Genomic DNA, 18,204 nt, shown 5'->3' with positions numbered 1-18,204 from the left:
TTGGATTTAAATGGTTCTTCTTTATCTGTTTTGGTCCTGGTCACTGCTATTAAAACTGTGAATCTCTGCCCTCTGCAAGGTCTCAGGGAAGACCCAGCTGCTTAAAATTTATGTAAGGTTAATAGTTTGCATACTTTTGCAGAGTATGAACAAGTGCCAAAAAGCTGTTGCAGTTTTATGTTATGCTCTGTAGTCTCAAAACAGGTTTAAAGGACACTGATGGTAACAGGTGACTAATAGTACACCATGAAATAGCTCTGCTGTGGTGGAGATGAGTCAGGTAGTTGTCAATTTCTAAGTACGTTTGTAAAGCAAAATTCATCGAATAAGTGAGGTTAAACATGTATGTAGATTTTGGGATCTTTTTTTGTTGTCTATACTTTGTGAAAAGGGGTGGGAGTATCTGGTGATGTATTAAACTTCAAGTGTCCCGTAATTCTTGAGCCCTTGAGGTGTCTGTAGTGTGCTTTCCCTTATATAAGAGAAGAGAAATCTCTGGTCTGCAGGAGTTTTTCCTCATTAGGATGCTTTCTCTCTCTCTCCTCTGCCTATGGGCTCTCAGTGCAGTTCCCACTGCTGTATTTTCTGGTTCCTCTCAAGCCATCACTGGAGGGGAGTGAGAAAAATGATTGCCTCAGAAGTGTAGCTGAAAAACAGCTTCTTAACCTTTCTCCATAAAGCGAATCACTTGCAAGTGGGGTTACTACAGCTCTCTTTGTTATCAGGCCCAGACTGCTCACACTGTGCCCCTTTTTTTCCAGAAAATTCCTTTGAAGGTCTGGCCCAGCTGCTGCATGTTCTCTGGGAAAGGGCAGTCTTCTGCCTCAATGACTGCATTGCTAGCTTGTGGTGAAGCAGGAATGAAAATCTCATGCTAATTGTAGTGTATGTATTTCCAAATTTTATGTGCTGCTATAAGGATAATGATTGAGAATCTGAAATGTAAAGATCATGTTTAGTGTTCAGGACACCTGAAAACCTCGGGAATGCAAAGAAGATTCTCTAGAAATTCAGAAATAAAGAAACTAAAGTAAAATACACATACCAATGTTTCTTTCAACAAATTAGAACCATGCCATGGGTTCTTGAGGGCTATCTCATTGTTTGAACTCTTGCCACTGTTGCTGCTGATGTTTGCCTTCTCTGTCGTTTCCTAGGGAAAGAAGCAGTGGTTAGGTCCCTCTCTCCATCTTCTGCTGACTGTACACCAGATTTTCTGGCTTTACTTGGGGCAGGGTACAAGCTACTGAGCCTCACTGTAGCTTGAGTGGTTACTTAGAGATGCAGAGTGAAGAACCTAAGAGCAAACACTTCTTAATACTCACAAAATATGGTTCCTTAAGACATGAAGCATGGATGGAAGTATTTGGAACAGTTCTACTTCATCAGGCCAAGGAATATTTATTCCTTTTCTTCTGTTTTTATTTGAGGTTTTTTTGTGGAGTTTTTTGTTGTTGTTGTTTGGTTGGTTGGTTTGGGTTTTTGCTTTCTATTTTTGGTTTGTTTTTTTTCCTCAGAAGTGTACTTCTGGTGGTTTATGCATTTTATTAACAAGATTCCCTTGATACAGCCCAGACACACATCCCTCCTCTCAGTTGCTGAGGCCTTTGATACTCAATTTCACTTATTTCATCTCATTTTATTTCTAAATTTTAATTGCACTCAAAATATTTTACTCCTGCAACAGACTTCATACAAAACTTTTCTCTCCTTTGTTGTGGTGTATGGGTCATTATTTGTAAATATTTCCCTCCTTTCCTGTTTTTTTTTTCCTTTTTACAAGCCACTACCTTTTGTTTTTGCTCGTAAGAAGATGAAAAATCGGTATTCTGTAAATGAGCCAATGAAATTATTTTGCTATTTCCTGCTATCAAATGCAAAATGTTATTATTGATGCCTGATAGGAAGGAGTGCTCTGTCTTACCTAGAATGCCTTTGAAGAGCTGTCTGCTTTCCCTTACTCCAGCAATTTGCCTTGATCCCTGCTGCTGCTTTCCAGAGTCAGACCAAACATAATTAACTTTGTAGATGAAAATGAGTCTTCAGAAGAGTTAGATGAAACTTGGAATTGTTGCTTTCTGGGAAGATTTGACATTTTGAAGTCTCTTTTTTATCAAATTAATGACAAATAAAAAAATATGTCAAAAGAGATATACAGTTTGGAATTGGATAGGCCTTACTTAGTTTTCCCCTCTAAATTAATTCATAATGTAATATGACATAATTAAAGTTCTTTTCTTTAAATAGGAAGCCATAGCTGCTTCCAAACAGTTACTGGAATATCTTACAAAACAGTGTATATAATTTTTCTCAATTATAACAATATGCACATGTGGATTAAAAAAAAGAACAAACAACAGCAGTGCATTGCAGAGGCTCCAGTTTTCATTCTTAGTTCCTTTGTGTAAAACAAATATGAACTCTATTAAATCTGGATTTTTTTTTTTAATACTTTATACTCAAGTAATACCTTTTCCTAGAGTGTTATACCCTTTGTAGTGCTTGCTTTTGGATAAGGAAGAGCTAAGGTCCATCAGAGCCATTGCAGCAGCCCACTGGTGGCTGTGCTGGCTGTTACCAACAGGACCAAGGGCTGTGGTTTGGATGTCTGACTGCTTTTAAAGCATGGCTAACAGAGCCTCTGCCAGGTTCCTCTACTTCAGTTGTTTCTAATAAGCCATTTTATTTACAAATATGATCAGTGTAATGTGTCGAGTAATGCAGTCAGCTAGTCCTGCCTTTTTATTTACTTAAAATAACTTTAATTAAATCAGAAAACAGCAAGAAATATAAAGATGTAATGTAATAGTTTGCACAACAGTAAAGCTATTGGTGTAAGGTGTGGCTGCAGAACTGCATTTCTAGATAGTCTGGATGGACAATGACTGTCACCTGTCTCTTGGTTCTGCCATAATGTCCAGACCACTGTGGTGCAGAAGTCTGCTGTGATGCAAGTACCAAGACAGCAAATTTCACCTAAAATGTTCAGTAGCTGGAATTTGTCATTATTTCAGTCTCTCAAGCCTTGCAAAAATCTTTTTTGTACTGAGAGTGATTGACCAATGCTGGGCCCCAGTGTGCCACTGTGTCTTGCTGGTTCTTTTGGAGTAGACCTTAAGGCCCTCCTGCTGTTTTCTGTTTGCTGCTTTTCTCACAATTCCAGCAATCCAGTGCTAGGTAAGCACACCAGTGTCTTCAAAACCAAAATGCAAATCTTCTTCCTTTTGTAAAGGGCATTGTATGGGTTGAGTACTTACTGGGCATAGCTGTTTGTCTTGACAAGTGTGGCAGACATTCATAGTGACACTGGCCACTTACTGATGGCTCTGCTGCCTTGTTGAAAGTTGGTTTGGGGTGACATGATATCCTAGAGCAACGTTGATTGCTCTTTACTTTCTGGCTATCTGGCCACACAACTGAGAGACCTCATCTGTCTGTGTTATTTACTTCAGAAACTGCCAACACTCTTGTCTCAGAGAAGTAGTTATGTAGCATTTTACAAATCCTTGCTACCCCCAGAAATACAGGGCAAATACACCTGTAGTAGGGTGAGGATACAGAGGTCAGGCAGCAGCCTGATTAAAGGGGCAGTACGGTGGAGGATTGTAACTTAAGGAGTGCTGCTGGCAAGGCAGAGAGCCATGAGGCTGCATCTGGAGTACTGCATCCAGTTCTGGGCTCCTCAGTTCAAGGACAAGGAACTGCTAGAGAGGGTACAGCAGAGGGCTATGAAGATTATTATTTATTTAATAACAATTATTCACTTAAATTAAATGTTATCACCCATCTGTTACCAATTTGTGCCTTTAACAACTGAAACGCTTGCTTGAACTTACTATTAACTTCCTTGGATATGCAGTCTTTTTAAAAAAACAGTTTTTGATATTTTTAGCATTTGGCACATTAAATTAAACTCAGCTACCAAAGATATTAATCTTTGGTTTTATGTCTGTGTGGCCCTAATGATAGTAGAACTCAAAATGTTTCATCAGTACCATATTTGAAAAGAGTTAGCTTTATTTTTCATCTGTTTTAAAATAATACAAAACCACTATGGCTTCTGTTTCTGTTCTGTTGTTATTTAATTGTATTGAGAAGGCAAGTCCTTTTTAATGAAATCAATCCATGGTAATTCTCAATCTTAATGCATGTATGGGCTTCCTAATTTTAACAATATTAAGTTGTACTTTTCTTGAAAAGAAGCACGTTCAGTATGCATGAAGGATCTCAGAGTAGTAGTGATAAATCATATTATTCTTTTAGCTTGTTGAAGATCTCTTACAGATAACAGGGAAGGTGTAGCACTGTTTAAAAGCAGACCTAGAGCACATATCATAGAATGGTTTGGGTTGGAAGGGACCTTAAAGTTACCATGTAGTTCCAACCCCCCGCATGGGCAGGGACAGCTCCCACTAGACCAGGTTGCTCAGAGCCCCATCCACCCTGGCCTTGAACACTCTCAGGGAGGGGGCATCCCCAGCCTCTCTGGGAAACCTGTTCTTGTCACCACCTTCTTAGTGAAGAATTTCTTCCTTACATCTAACCTAAATCTACCCTCTTCTCGTTATGGGGTTGTTTCCTTGTGTTCCATCTTTGAGGAGCAGCTGTGCCAATGTGTTGTTTGAATTTTGCTGGTGTGTGCAGGTGAGCAGTGATTCAGGTTTGTGATTTAGCAGGTTTGGAGGCTACAGTGAGCACTACAGAGCAGCTCATATGGAGTAGGTTGAGAGGGATGTGTAACTTCTTTCAGCTTTCTTGTATTCTGTTCTTAGCTGTTTCTTAATTCAATTTCACTAACCAAATTGACCAAGATAGGAGGTATTAAAGCATCAGCAGCAGGTGTTTGTGTCATGGTTCAGTACTTTAGGTTTCTACTGGAAGATCAGAAGACAGGTACCTATGGAGGCTAACTTCAACATTTGGAACATGAATGCTTTTAGGTTCAGTTTGGCTTTCAAACAACATTATTTTCTTGCCTATCCTTCTAGTACTGTTGCTAAGTTTTATTATTTCTTGAAGAATTTATGAGAATTCTGGCAGACTGGGTATATTTCTGCCATAGACCAAGCTCTAAATTTTAAAAAGGAAATCCCTGTAGGAGATAAACATGATGTTTTAAAATCTCACAGTTATGTTCAAGTTGTCTACAGATAACACAAGGTTCACTTTGTTCTCCCACAAAGTGTCTGAGGTTCATATAACCTGTGTGATTTAAAGCCTATGCAACATCTGTTGAATCTGAAGATGATAAGATCAAGTAAGTCTGCAGCTAGTTGCAGGAAGTTTTTGATGGTATGCCAGGGAAGAGGTGGGAGGAATTAAATATGCATTTATTAAAGATAAAAGTTAGATATATCCAAAAGTACAGAGGGAGTTAATATAGCTAGTGGTAAAGAAAATGCATCTTTTTTCCCCAATGGTGTAAGTATGGAAGAGGTGAATGGTGGGTGTTGTAAAGAGGCAGAAGAGATCCATAAAGATATAGGAATTAAAGAAATATTTGCAGCTTATATGTATACTAAAGAAAAAATTAGTATCCCCCTTTATACAGGGGCCCAGATAATATCATGGTTTGTTTAAAAATCTGTTTTTACAGAACTGTAACACTACTGTATCTTCTGGCATTTACGAATATATGTTAGAAGGGATGCGTGTTCTCTCATGTATATACTGACATTTTTTGATTAATTTTTTAGTGCAAAGTACATATAAGAACTTAGGAAGTAGGATATAGCTCCCTGAAATGTAAAAATGAAGTACAGCTACAAGTTACTAACTCAGTAAGGTAGTTGTAGACTTGTAGATCTTAAGTCTGTAACTGGCCATTTATACAGTTGTCCAGATATAAAAGTATTCAAGAATTAGGTAATTAACCATTAATATAATGAATTAAAACACAAATGAACCAGCTTCTCTTCTGAGATTCTCCTTTGAGGGCACTGTTTCAGTCAGCTACCTTTGCTGTCTCAGCAGCTGGTGGGATGTTTGAAAAGTTATTTTTTACTATGATTTTTGAAACACATCATCCATATTCCTTAATTTTCTTTTGTCATTGCCTGTGTCTGTTGCAATGTGGCAATGTACTGATGGAAACTGACTCGTTGTACCTTTACATAATGCTCTATATTGAGAAACTGTACTTAGCTATTGAATGAGAACATAATATTTAAAAGCTGCCAAAACCACTGTTATTTTCAGGCCAAAGTGTAAACTTAGGTTCTCTTTTAAATTTCTCTACTCTATATTCTTTACTTTAATGTCTTTAGTTCTGATGCTAACTTAGATAAATAAGAGAGATAAAGCTGTATACCTTCATTTAGATCGGTCCTTGTCTTTATTCAGGAAAGACATGGTTTTCTTTAGCCACTCCAGTAATACAGTTGGAACTGCAGAATTCCTTTACATGGGTTTATGATGCAGTTGCAATGTATTTTCAATGCAATTATTTCTTGCCGATATGAGAGTATATTTCTTTTCATCCTGCTTCATTTTGTATTCTGATGTGATGCTACATTTCAAGGAGGACAGCTTGTTGTTCACCTATTATGATTTAAAGAAAGATTTTCCTGACAGTAAAAATCCTGATTATTGTCTGCTTGAAATTTATTAAGAACAAGCTTTATTTACTCCTTTATTTTGCAGTTTTGGGTACTTTTGTGAAATCAGATGACGGCACTAAAATGACTCTTGCAGATCAATAAAAACTAATCATATGAACTGATTTGTATTTTTATCCTTTCACAAGTAAAATTTTGTAATATTTTTCTGTATCTTGTTTTTGAGCATAATATCATTCTCATCTCTTCCAACACATAAATTTGTTTCTTCAGTAATCCCCCACTTAGGCTCCATCTCCCTCTTGTTCAGTTGTATACCTTTCTTTCCCCTTTGTTTCTTTCTCACATATGCTATATGTGATGTTATAAAGTCTGTTCAAAACAGAAATAGAACAACTAGTTTTTTACTGGCAGCATTCTTTTATTTTTACATAGCTAAAAAAAAAAAACCCAAAGCAATATTGACTTGTAGAGGTATTATTGCTGTGCTGACACAATAAATTTGATTTTGAAAGTGCAAGTACATCTGAAGAGCAGTTCCTGATCTGTACAGTGTCTAAATTAAGCTTCTTTGAATTTATTATGGAGAAGTGTTTCCCCCCTCCCTTTTTATTTGTTTTTAACGAAGAACAATCTTAATTATTAGAATAAATGTGGAGTTTGTAAGTGATATAGGTATTGCTTTTGTTTTCATGATTATAACTTTTGTTTCATGTTATGGACCTCTTTTAATTTATAGGTACTAATGTAGGAATTTTTCATGTTTTCTGATTTCTAGGCTGTAGCTCAGCTAGACTATTTAGGGTGGAGGTGATTTAGTTCTATCCCAATGCTGATGATGAATGGCATGAATGTTATGTTCTTTGGAAGTACCTTATCACAAGGAATTTAGAAAAACACAGTTTTAGATACTAAAAAAGTTTGGGGATCTCTAGAGGAAATTTATCAAATCATCTTCTTTTGAGAGAACAAGCTTAGGGTGATTTTTAGAGTTCTAGGGTTCAATGCTTCACACTTTACCAGTCTTAATTATGTTAAAATATAATGTATTCATTCCTGCAGGTTAATATTCTCCATGATCAAGTGTACAGCACCGCCAGTATGGTATTCTCCTCAGATGTCTAATCAGAATTTCTTGTCCCATCCTATCCATGTGCTTCTCTGAGAAAGGTCTGGCTCTCTTCTTCTGACCACCTGTCAGGCAGCAGAAGACAGCAGTTACATCTCCTCTTAATCATCTCTTTCCTGGATTAACAAACTCAGTTCTCTCAGCCTCTCCTCATACACTTCAGTCTTGGTGGTTCCCTTTTGGTTTCACTACAATTTGTCAATCTCTTTCTTGTCTTGGGAGGCATGGAGAACAGTGACCTCACAAAAGAAAAGTCACTTCCCTCAACCTACCAGCTACACCCAGTCCTATGCACAGTGGGACACCTTTGCTGCAGGAGCATACTGCTGGTTTATGTTCAGCTTATTGTCCACCAGGTCCTTTTCTGAAAAGCTTCTTTCCATGCAGTGAACATCCGACCTGTTTGGGGGCACAGGGTCATGCCATCCCAGGTGAACAGGGCTTAATTTGCTGCTGAACTTCACGATGTTTCTGGCTGTTAATTTCTCAAGGTTGTTGAAGTTCTTCAGAATGGCAGCCCTGTTCTGCAGAGTATTGAGCACTTTCCCCAAATTGTCATCACCCATAGACTTACCCACCACAGGGTTAATTTTACCCATCACTCAGGTTTGTAACAGTGTTATTAAACTGTATTGGCCCCAGGGTTGACCAGCCACCATTGGATGGGGAGTTACTGCCCACTCCCCTTTGAACCTGGCTGTCAAGGAGGCAGTGGGAAAAATAGAAAATAGCAGGCTACATAACCCTGGTTATGTAGGGTTGTGAGTCTGTATTCCAGGGGGAGGGGAGGGCTGGAGGAGAGCTAATGGTGTGTGGGTGGGGGAACCTTAAAGGAGTTCAACAACTCTTGCTTTAGGCCTAAGTGAATGTGGGAGTAGTGTGGTATAACTTGTGATTAGACCTAAGTAACGCTTGTCTTGGTATGTTAAGCTATTTTCTGAATCATGGCATTTTCACAGGCATGTCTCCAAAATATGGTGCTCATTGTTAAGTCAGCGATGATGATAAAAATAGATATCAAACTAATTTCCATCAATTCCAGATCCCGCCTGGCATCTGATTTCCAGCTCAGAGAGCAGTAGGAATTAACTCTTCATTCAAGACAATTTAAGTGCAGCTTTAATATAATGTTAAAAATAGCTAGTCAGTATTCCTCACTACTCCTCCAGTATTGTTATCAGCTTTGAGTGTGTTTTTTGAGTTCTATGCATGCAGTCTGGAGAGGAATCACAAATTTCCTCTGTAGATATGATTGGTCATATTTAGTAGTGCCTTAATAATCATCTGTCTTAACACAAACTATATTGTTTGGCAAAATCAGCTACAGTCATTTGAAAGGAACGAATCTGATCCCAAATATAGGATGACAATCCATTCCTTCGTATTCAAACCTGCTTGTGCACCTGAAAATTTTCCCTTTGTTTTAACATGCTAGAAAAAGTTCAATTGTTTTGTATCTGCTTGACCTCTAATTTTAGAGCATTAAATTCTCAGTTTTGTTCTGAAGTACATCTTTAATCAGGTAAGATAATGCCCTATCATTTGGAAGTGTTCAAGGTCAGGTTGGTCAGGGCTTTTGAGCAAGATGATGTAATGAAAGATGTCCATGCCCATAGCAGGGGCTTGGACTTGATGATCTTTAAAGGCCCCTTCTGACCCAAACCATTCTGTGATTCTGTGATTGTACAATTTAGCTGTCAGGGTTTTTTTTTACAGTACAAAATAATTGTCTGTGTTTAAATGAGTGGTTTGAATTTGCTTTCTTTGAATCACATACTTTCCACCAGTTTGGTTTTAGTATTGTTTCTCTAAAACTAAACCAGTCTTGGCATATGATTGATAAGAAAAACTGAAAAGCGTTTTGCTTTGTTTTTATTTTTAATGCCCCGCTTAATATCTATCAAAAACTATACCTGGCTCTCAAATATATTCCATTTCCTTTTCTGGACTTAAGCAACAAGAGTGTATTAACCTGCTGTCTGTGAAAGCAAATAGAAATACAGCACCATGAGCCACACTCATTTTCTGGCTCCAGGAGGACAGTTTTGCCTCACTTAATGTTGCTCAAACAGCCAAAACCTGAAACCTTATGAATTATGCATATGGGTAGTTCACTTTTAAGCTGGTAGGAATTCGTTATATGCAGATCAATTTTCATAGGAATTTAATGGCATTTTGGTGGCGGAGAGAGTTGTTTCACAAAGGAAAGGAAATGGTTGCAGGAACCTTGTCCTGTAGGAAAAGGAAGGAAAGATAGCAAGACTTTTGTCAGTAACTGGCATTTTAGTAAAATAAATTTTTCTTCCTCTTTAATAATGAATTCATAATATTTGCAGAAAAAATTAAGAATTAATAATTTAAGACTAAATTTAATGTTTTTATAAACTATATCTAACATATATGACATAATGTGACTCATAGTGTAGGGCTATGATGTTCTTATTTGAGCACTTTACAAGACACCATAATCTCTGCAGTTTTTATAGGAATAACCATTTCTTTCTGAAAAGCTCATGTTGTATGAGATATCTGTAAGATACTGTTTCATGGTAACTGTAGTGGGATCCCTTTCACTTGATTTAAAGTCTTAATATAAGCTTTGCTTCAGCTTGTAGTTCAGTGCCTGGTGCAGGGTGTGGACCAGTCATTTCAGCTTATGTGGGGAATTAGTCTTATTAAATAGAACATGGAGAAAGGTTCTTTTTGGAGGCACCAGCTTCCACTTTGAAGACCTACAAACATGCCTGCTTTTCCTATTCTCCACCTTCTTTATGCATCAATGTCATGGAAAATCTAAGTGCTTCCATGAAGCAGACTGTTGTTCTTTAAGTTAGGGTGTTTGCCTATTCCACTTGGAGAATAAAGGTCTAATATATAAAATATTAGGTTGCTTTCACCAAAGAGTGGGCATTGGGTTTCTGCTTAGGTATTGGGGTTTCAGACTGTGTTCTCTGGTTGTAGCTTTTTATTACCTGCATTGATAAAAACAAATTGACACATTCAGGCCCAGCAGCATCCTAGGCTGTTGGTTCAGGTAGAAGTGGGGCAGGCAGGATCTCAACCTTCCTTTTCAGTAGCTGGTGCTGTAACTAACATTTCCATTAGGACCATGAATGTTTTCCTGGTTTGGAAATTTGAATTAAATTACTTTCAGGTACTTTAGAAGCAGATAGAAAAAAATTCAAATGGGTCACTCAGCACTTCTGACATGTAAATCCACGAATTTTGTTTGGTTTGTGATTGTATTTAGGCACTGCTGTAGAACCAACAACTGAAAGTTTAATAATCCCAATCAAAACTGAAATTGAATGTAATTACTGAATACTTCTCCCTTGTAGGAAAGATTTTATGTGCTTTTACAGTATCTGTCCAGTCCCTTGTAATTTTGTATAACAGACATAAATACTCATCACGAGTCAGATGAGAGAATGTCTTTACATGAGAAGTAACTTGAGGAAAAGCTCTCATGAATGCTAAAATGTGGAGACTGGGCTGGAGTTAAAGAACAGGAAGGCAGGTTCAAATCATGGAGGTGGAAATGAGACAGTGTTCTGTTCAGGGCAGGCTGCACTCATCAGCCTAAAGTAATAATATTGCAGTTTTAGTCCATCTTGACATCCTTTATTTTTAATATGTTATTTCTAGTGGACAGTTTCAGCCAATGTTTTATGATGCTTAAGTTACCTCTAGAGAAATTTTCAGTACAAATGATGTTCTGTGTGCAGTCTAGTGTTTGCTGTGTGACAGTCTAGCACAGTGTTTCTTGGTAAATCATCTTTCAGTAGTATCTCATCTTCTGCATACTTAAATCCCAGCAGAATTCTTGTATATTGTTTGTCCCTGTTGACTTTTTGGAATTTAAATAAGAGGGTTCTTCCAACACTGTAATTTTTCTTCATTATGGAAAAAGAAAAGCCTTAGGGTACAGATAGCACCATTTTCTGCAACTAAAGCTGCAGAAGCAAAAGAAAACAAATGGCCCATGCAAAAGATAAAGCCCCAAACCTTCCTCAAACAGGTAAAAATAAAATCTGTGATTCAAATATTCAAAATTCAAATGCTTCCCACCCCTCTCCTCTCTCATGAAACACCTCTTACTTTGTCATTGTATTCTTGCTACCTATGCATTGCATGTGGTGGTTGTGCTCGTCTTAGTTTTTTGCTCCAAAAGAATCCATTTTCTCTCTTCTATTTTCCTTCTTTCCCCCTCTTTACTAGTGTCACTGAGGTGACATCTCAGAGTGCAGAAGGATTTCTTGTTTGGCTCAAGTACCCCCTTGAGTGATACAGTCTGATCACATTGGTTTGTTACTGGATATCCTGATTTCCTCTTTGTTAATGCACCTGATTGTCCTTGGTAGACTTCTGTTGATTCTTCCATTTCTAGCAAAAGCACAAAATTGACTCAGTCTAAATAAAGAGCATAATGCAGATTGTGTGGAGCTCATAGGGATGCTAGCTTCATAGTTATTTTTTTTCCAAAACAACTTTTAATACTTACAGAAAGCGTAATTTAGAATTTCTCTTATCTCCATTACATATTGTCACAAAAAATAAAATCGTACAGTAGAGTGATTCTGTGTTGAATCACTTAGCTTAAGAAAAGCTAGTCATGTTACTTTAAGTATATTTTTTCTACTTAATGTACTATATACATATCAGATTTATCTCTGTCTATTAAACTTCTCTTACGTAACTATTTGGGAAATGCTGGTTTAAAATCCATATTTCTAAGCAGTGTCTTGGCCAGAAGATTAGAAAAGCTGTTCAGATTTAGTAAAGCAAGAAAATTTGGAGCTGTAAAGACAAAAATATTTTTTCTTTAAGAAACAAGAAGTTCTAACACTTTATTAGGCTTAGGTAGATTATAAATGTCACAGGTTCCTAGGGCTCAGTGTATTCTGCCTTCACATAGAATATTTTTGTTCAAGAGGATTCAGCAGGCAGTCTGTATTTTAAATCCTTAAAAAGCAATTTCCAGCTGTGCTTTCCATGCTTAATCAGGTGTGATGGTTAGAAGGGAACACTCTAAGGCAGAGTTAAAGCTTTGCCTTTGTTTTTATGAACCCATATAAAGAGGCAGAATTATCAGAGGAATGGCTATAGCCCTACAGTCCCCTCCTCTCATTTTCTTCCCAGCTCCACCAAGCAGAAGTGACTGGTGCAGTGGGCTGTGTGCCATGCTGGTGTGAGGGCAGTCACTGTCATGGCTGCATCCAGCCTGGACATGTGGTGTTACAAGATGCTTAGGTCAGTCATAGTTAGTTTAAAACACAAGTAATTTCAAAATTAACAACATGTTACATATGTGCTTCTTAAATCTTTTAAGGTAGAGCCAACAATTATAAATGCTATAGTCACTAAATCTGTTATTTTAAAAACAATAGTTTTACTGTAGTGCTTTATGGTGAAGGAGGAAGGCTGACAGGTTTTAAACTGTGCCCCAGCCCCCAGTCTGTGCTAACTGGGAGATAAGCCATTGTGTCTGCTTAATTCCTGAGAAAACACAAGTACCTTACAGTCCATGTCACCCTCACCTCTGATTGTGACCACAGTGGTATCGACTGACTGCTCACGGCAAGAAACAGAATAATGATTTCATAAGTGCCTGAAGCAAAATCCTACATTTGCTGGTCCCTGGGTTAATAACTGGTAGTAGTTGTGTTGTATTTCATGGGACACGGTTTCTTTATTATCTAAAATTGGCTGTGAGTTCCTCCGCAATACTTTAAATAAACTGGATCCTATATGCACTGTGGTTCAGGCTGTGATCTGGCTGCCCTTGTGTCAACCACCCTTTTGCTCTCTTTCATCATGCTGTCTGCAATGGCAGCATCATTCTTAAGAATAATCAAATGTAGAGATTTCTAATATTATGCTGTCTGTTTAGACAATAAAAACTATCAAAAAGTGCATATCCTGTCTGTGTTGCAGCTTCTGCTCTGACAAAGAAATGGCAGGAAATCATTTGCAGGTGTTTCTGACATGGATCTGCTGTCTGTATGAAAATGACTTTTCTTGCCGAAAACAGTATAATATGATTTCTAGGCCTTCTCTGCTGGTTAGAATAACAACTAAGTACATCCATAGTGAGATGTCTAGCTACTAAACCCACAGAAAGGCCCTCTGTTTTCAAATCCTGCTGAAATACATTGTCCCAAATCATTGTGCTAGGATTGCAGGAAATTTGGAATGAAGCTGCAGATTTTGGCATTTTTTCAGGAGATAGCTGCCAGTCTGAAGCACAGATGGAGGTATTTGGAGAAACCAAAGCAGCATGGTCTTTCTGTTCCTTTCTTAACACCATCAGAAGGATTAGATTTTTAGCACATCAAGTGGCTTAATTTAGATTTTGAGGTAGAATACATAAGGGAGAAACACTGTTTCCTAGTTCTCTTCCACAGAGTTTTCTTCAGATTTAGGAGATCAGAACCATATTCAAATTTTATTTTGTTTAAGCAGCCTGGAGTTGAGAAATATGATTTTATAACATAAGTGAACTCCACAACAGATCTTGAATTTGTGGGCTACGTAAGCTTTTCATGACACTTGCACCTTTTTTCATCTCATGTTGTCAAGAAAATACTTGATTGTTTACTGTGGCAGTAGACTTAATCTGTGGGTAGTTCTTTACACTTTTTTTCTGTGTGGCTGAGGGAAAGGGCTCAGAAGAGCAGTCTGCACTTGCTCATTGAAGTTGGTAACTGAAGTTAGTGGAAGTTCAATGTTAGTTTTAATAGGTTCATGTAGCAGTCCAGCTGTAGTTATGCATCTTAGTCACAGTACAGATTTGCAGGGCAGTAACTGGTAAGTGTGGCTGCTGTAGCCCCTTGGGAATGTGGCTTTGTAAGATGCTGTAGGGCTTTATTAATAGCTGGTGCAGCATGAGGTGTGCTGTCCTGCTGCTGGGCTGTCCTTTGACTTCTCTGATCCATTTTTACAGAAATGCATACAGACAAAAGCATTTGCAGTTCTATTCTTAGTAGATTAAAACCAATATGACGTACTGTACTGTTGAGAGAGTTGGTCTCCTTTATACCTTACTAAGCTTTATGCAATACTTCTCTAAACCTTTTGTTTTGGTTTCTTATGCAGTTTTCCATATGCAGGTACAAGGGTGTTCTTCTCTGCATAGCTGTGAAGTGACTCACTTGAGGTTTCGTGTTCAGTTGTGTACATGTGGTTGCTAAAATTAATCTGAGGCTTAGATTAATTTATTGTGAATAAACAAAAATAATAGGCAACGAAGGGCTAAAATTTAAAAGTTCGATTAGCTTAGTTGGAACTTAAGTCTGTGGCTTAATAAACTTACTGGGAAGACATAAAAGGAAGATAAGTTTATTAGGAAGTAATAGTGGGCTTGTTACAAGTGGAAATAGTGGAACATTGTCTTATGAAGGAAGTGTCTGACACTGAGTAAAATGCCTTGGCCATTATTTTGTTAGTTTTATTGGTTCTTTCACAAGAAGCAATGGAAGATCTTTTTAATTGAGTAAAATGCTGAAAAATGTGTAAATGAGAGTAGTCCTGTGTTATCTTGGAGATAGTCAGTAGTGTAAAGGTGTTGGCTGCCTCAACATGGGGAACTGAGATTATTTAAATTTAGGAAGATAAAAAAGGAGAAGGGGGCTGGGGGTGGTGGAAAGTGTTGTTTATCTCTGAAGGTTCCTCAGGTTCACTGGGTATGTGGTATACTTTTTTTATATATTTTTTATACTTCTTTATGCTGCTTTTACTTTTCTCAGTGAATATAATCTAGGGCATCCACACATGATCAGAAATGTTTATTTTATAAATTTAATCATCCAGTTCCCATATACTTTATTATGTGATTCAGATTTTTAAGTGGAGAGATATGGCTGTTCTTCAGGAGCCTAAAGCAGGTGTTCTCAGGTCATGATTTCCATATTTCTGGAACATGGATTTCAGAGCAAGGGTCATAATCAGTTTGATTTGCAAAAATGTACAATAGTTAAGAGTTTATTGCATAACATTTGAATTGAGTTCTAGCCCACTGTAAGTTGTAGATCTCAAATAACCTGAAGGAAGCTGAATACACAGTTCCTGCCATTCCATTGTCACTAACAAACAAAGACATCTGGGAAAAGGCATCCTCCAGCCCTTCTTTCAAAGACAGGTCACTACTTAGGTCAGGAGTGCAAGGAAAAGAGGCAACAGGAGGGAATGTAGAGGTCAGGGACCTCAGGGAGTGTAAATATATCAGTTTTACTCCCTGGCTTGTGTTTTATATCTAAAATGTGGAAAGCCTAAGTAGTCCAAAAAAGGAGGTATTACAGTGTCACTCTCCTTAAAGGAAAGTGAATGTGTCTGGGAGAAAGGATGTCACAGATTGAAACCTCATTTGATAAAGGGGGATGAAGTATTGGGTTTTCCACCAGCTGGAGTGCTCTCACTATGAGGTGGCTCTTAGTGAATGATGAAGTGATGTGGCCAAGGCACAGTGACAAAAGTTTGAATAGATTGTCTTGCAGAAGTTGCCAGTACAGCCCAGTAATCTGTAGATGCCGTACTGATGGTGGTATCCATTATAATGATTTTATTGATGTTTCTGTAAATTAAAAAAAAAAAAAAAGAAAAAAGAAAAGAAAAAATAATTGCTTTCTTTTCTTGCCATACTTATGTGTTTGATCCCAAATATTTAGAAGTGCAAGTCACATCTATAAAGTATAAATGAAATCCATTAATTTATAATGTACTTGGGATTTCAGATCTTAGACAAATTATGCTTAGTCAAACATCTGATTAGAGAAGCTTAATTATCTGATTAATCATATGGGACAAGATGACTTTTTGCCCCTTCCTGCCCTGAGACTGAGATTCTGGAGTTCTTCAGCTGTGCACCTCTTTGGCAGTGTCTGGGTTTTTGAGAGGTTCATTGACCTAAATTCAGTGTATTTAATATCCATGTTTTCTTGAGTAGTGATCTTTCTATTTTCAGTTCTTCTGGTGTAACACATAACCTTGATGTACTCTATTCTCAAGTGTTATATGCAAAAATGTCCCTTGGAACTAGCAGTAACTTCTCAATGTTCTAGTATGTTTAATTCATTCTATTATCCTATGTCATGCTTATCAATGTTTTTTGCTTTTATAGATTACCTTTCTCAAGGGATAGATCTCTCTGGAATAGAAGTAATTGAAAATGACCTGCTTTTTATTGCAAGAGCTCGTCTTGAGGTGGAAAATCAGGCTAAAAGGTTGCTTGAGCAAGGTGTGGAGACTCAGGTAAAATACTTTCTTCTTCCTTTGAAAAACAAACTGTTTTGTGTAGCATTGCCTAATGGAGATTAAACATGAAAACGTATTAGATGAGAAATTCTCATACATGAAATTTCCAAAGAAGTTGACAAAACTGGCATTATACAGTCTTTGCAAGATTAAAATTTTGCAGGATCTGACCCTGAAATCTGGGAGAAAGTAAGTGCTGAAATGAAGACTTTAAGTCTAAACACTGTGATAAAAGCTTGATGATTGATAGGACTTTGCACTAAGCGTAGTATGCTACGTGGCTAGTATTGCCAAACTTTATACATAAATTTGGCAAATGTATTTTTTAAAAGAAGATTCGTACATTTTCTATGCGCAGTAGTGTACTGAAATGCTATGAAAGATTTCCTGTTATAACTGTGAGAGCCATTTTGAACTATGAGGTAAATATTCATTGTAGGGAATATCAAAATGAATATGCATAATTACATTCACCCATACTAAATATAATTATCTACATTTTTAATAACCTGGCTATGTCTATTTAACTATCTGTAGTATCATTAATGATGTCTTCTTGGCTTTTTAAAAATTCATGTTCTTTTGTCTATACTTTTTAGTATTCTTAAAAAATAAAAAAAAGTATTTTAAATCCCCCTTGCTACAGTAAGAGGAAAAAAGTCTAGTGCAAGTTTCTATTAAATTTGGGGTTTAAATTAGGGAACAAAGAGGACTGGATCAAGACATTTTTATACTGCTTGTTACCAATAGTTAAATTTACCAGTAAGTCCAGCATAGCATTGACTTATACTGGTAAAGGTTGACATGAAAAGCATATATATAGAATGAAAAATCTCTTCATTAAATTGGCTTGGTTAGATGTCTGAGTATTTAAATTATTAGTGTGTCTCATAGTTTTATTTAGACCTCTTAATGACAATCGTTTTCTCCAGTAAGAAATTGTGATTGTGGTAAATGCCTTTGGCTATTTATTGATAGCAAAACAGCAGAAAAACCACTGCATTTTTTACATGATCACTATTCAAATGTTGAAATTCCTGGCTGTTAGAGCATTTTGCCAAACTGTGTTTGGAATTGTTACAAGCTGTGAAGAGTATGCAATGTTAAATAAAGACTGAACAAAGAGAGGGCCTAAGAAAAAGCAAGTGGACATTTATTTTAAACATAGCAAAAGTCTTCATCAGTGTGTGCTCCTTCTAGTTTTTCATGTCAGATTTGACCTTCTCTGATAATTCTCTCTTCATATTAAGTACTAAAATGGAACAGACA

General features: G+C 37.1%; 1 protein-coding gene across 2 annotated transcripts in view; it reads left to right on the top strand.

Annotated features, from left to right (window-relative positions):
* Positions 1-18,204, top strand: part of COG5 (component of oligomeric golgi complex 5) — a 170,029-nt gene that overhangs the window by 52,422 nt on the left and 99,403 nt on the right. For both annotated transcript variants that reach the window (XM_030452100.1, XM_030452106.1), the window contains exon 7: positions 16,802-16,932. In XM_030452100.1, the coding sequence (XP_030307960.1) occupies positions 16,802-16,932 (131 nt within the window). The remainder of the gene's footprint in view (positions 1-16,801; positions 16,933-18,204) is intronic.

Source organism: Calypte anna, chromosome 1 (assembly GCF_003957555.1).
Source record: "Calypte anna isolate BGI_N300 chromosome 1, bCalAnn1_v1.p, whole genome shotgun sequence".
Taxonomy (NCBI): Eukaryota; Metazoa; Chordata; class Aves; order Apodiformes; family Trochilidae; genus Calypte; species Calypte anna.
Note: the sequence above shows the minus strand (reverse complement) of the source record. Positions and strands in the feature narration are given on the sequence as shown.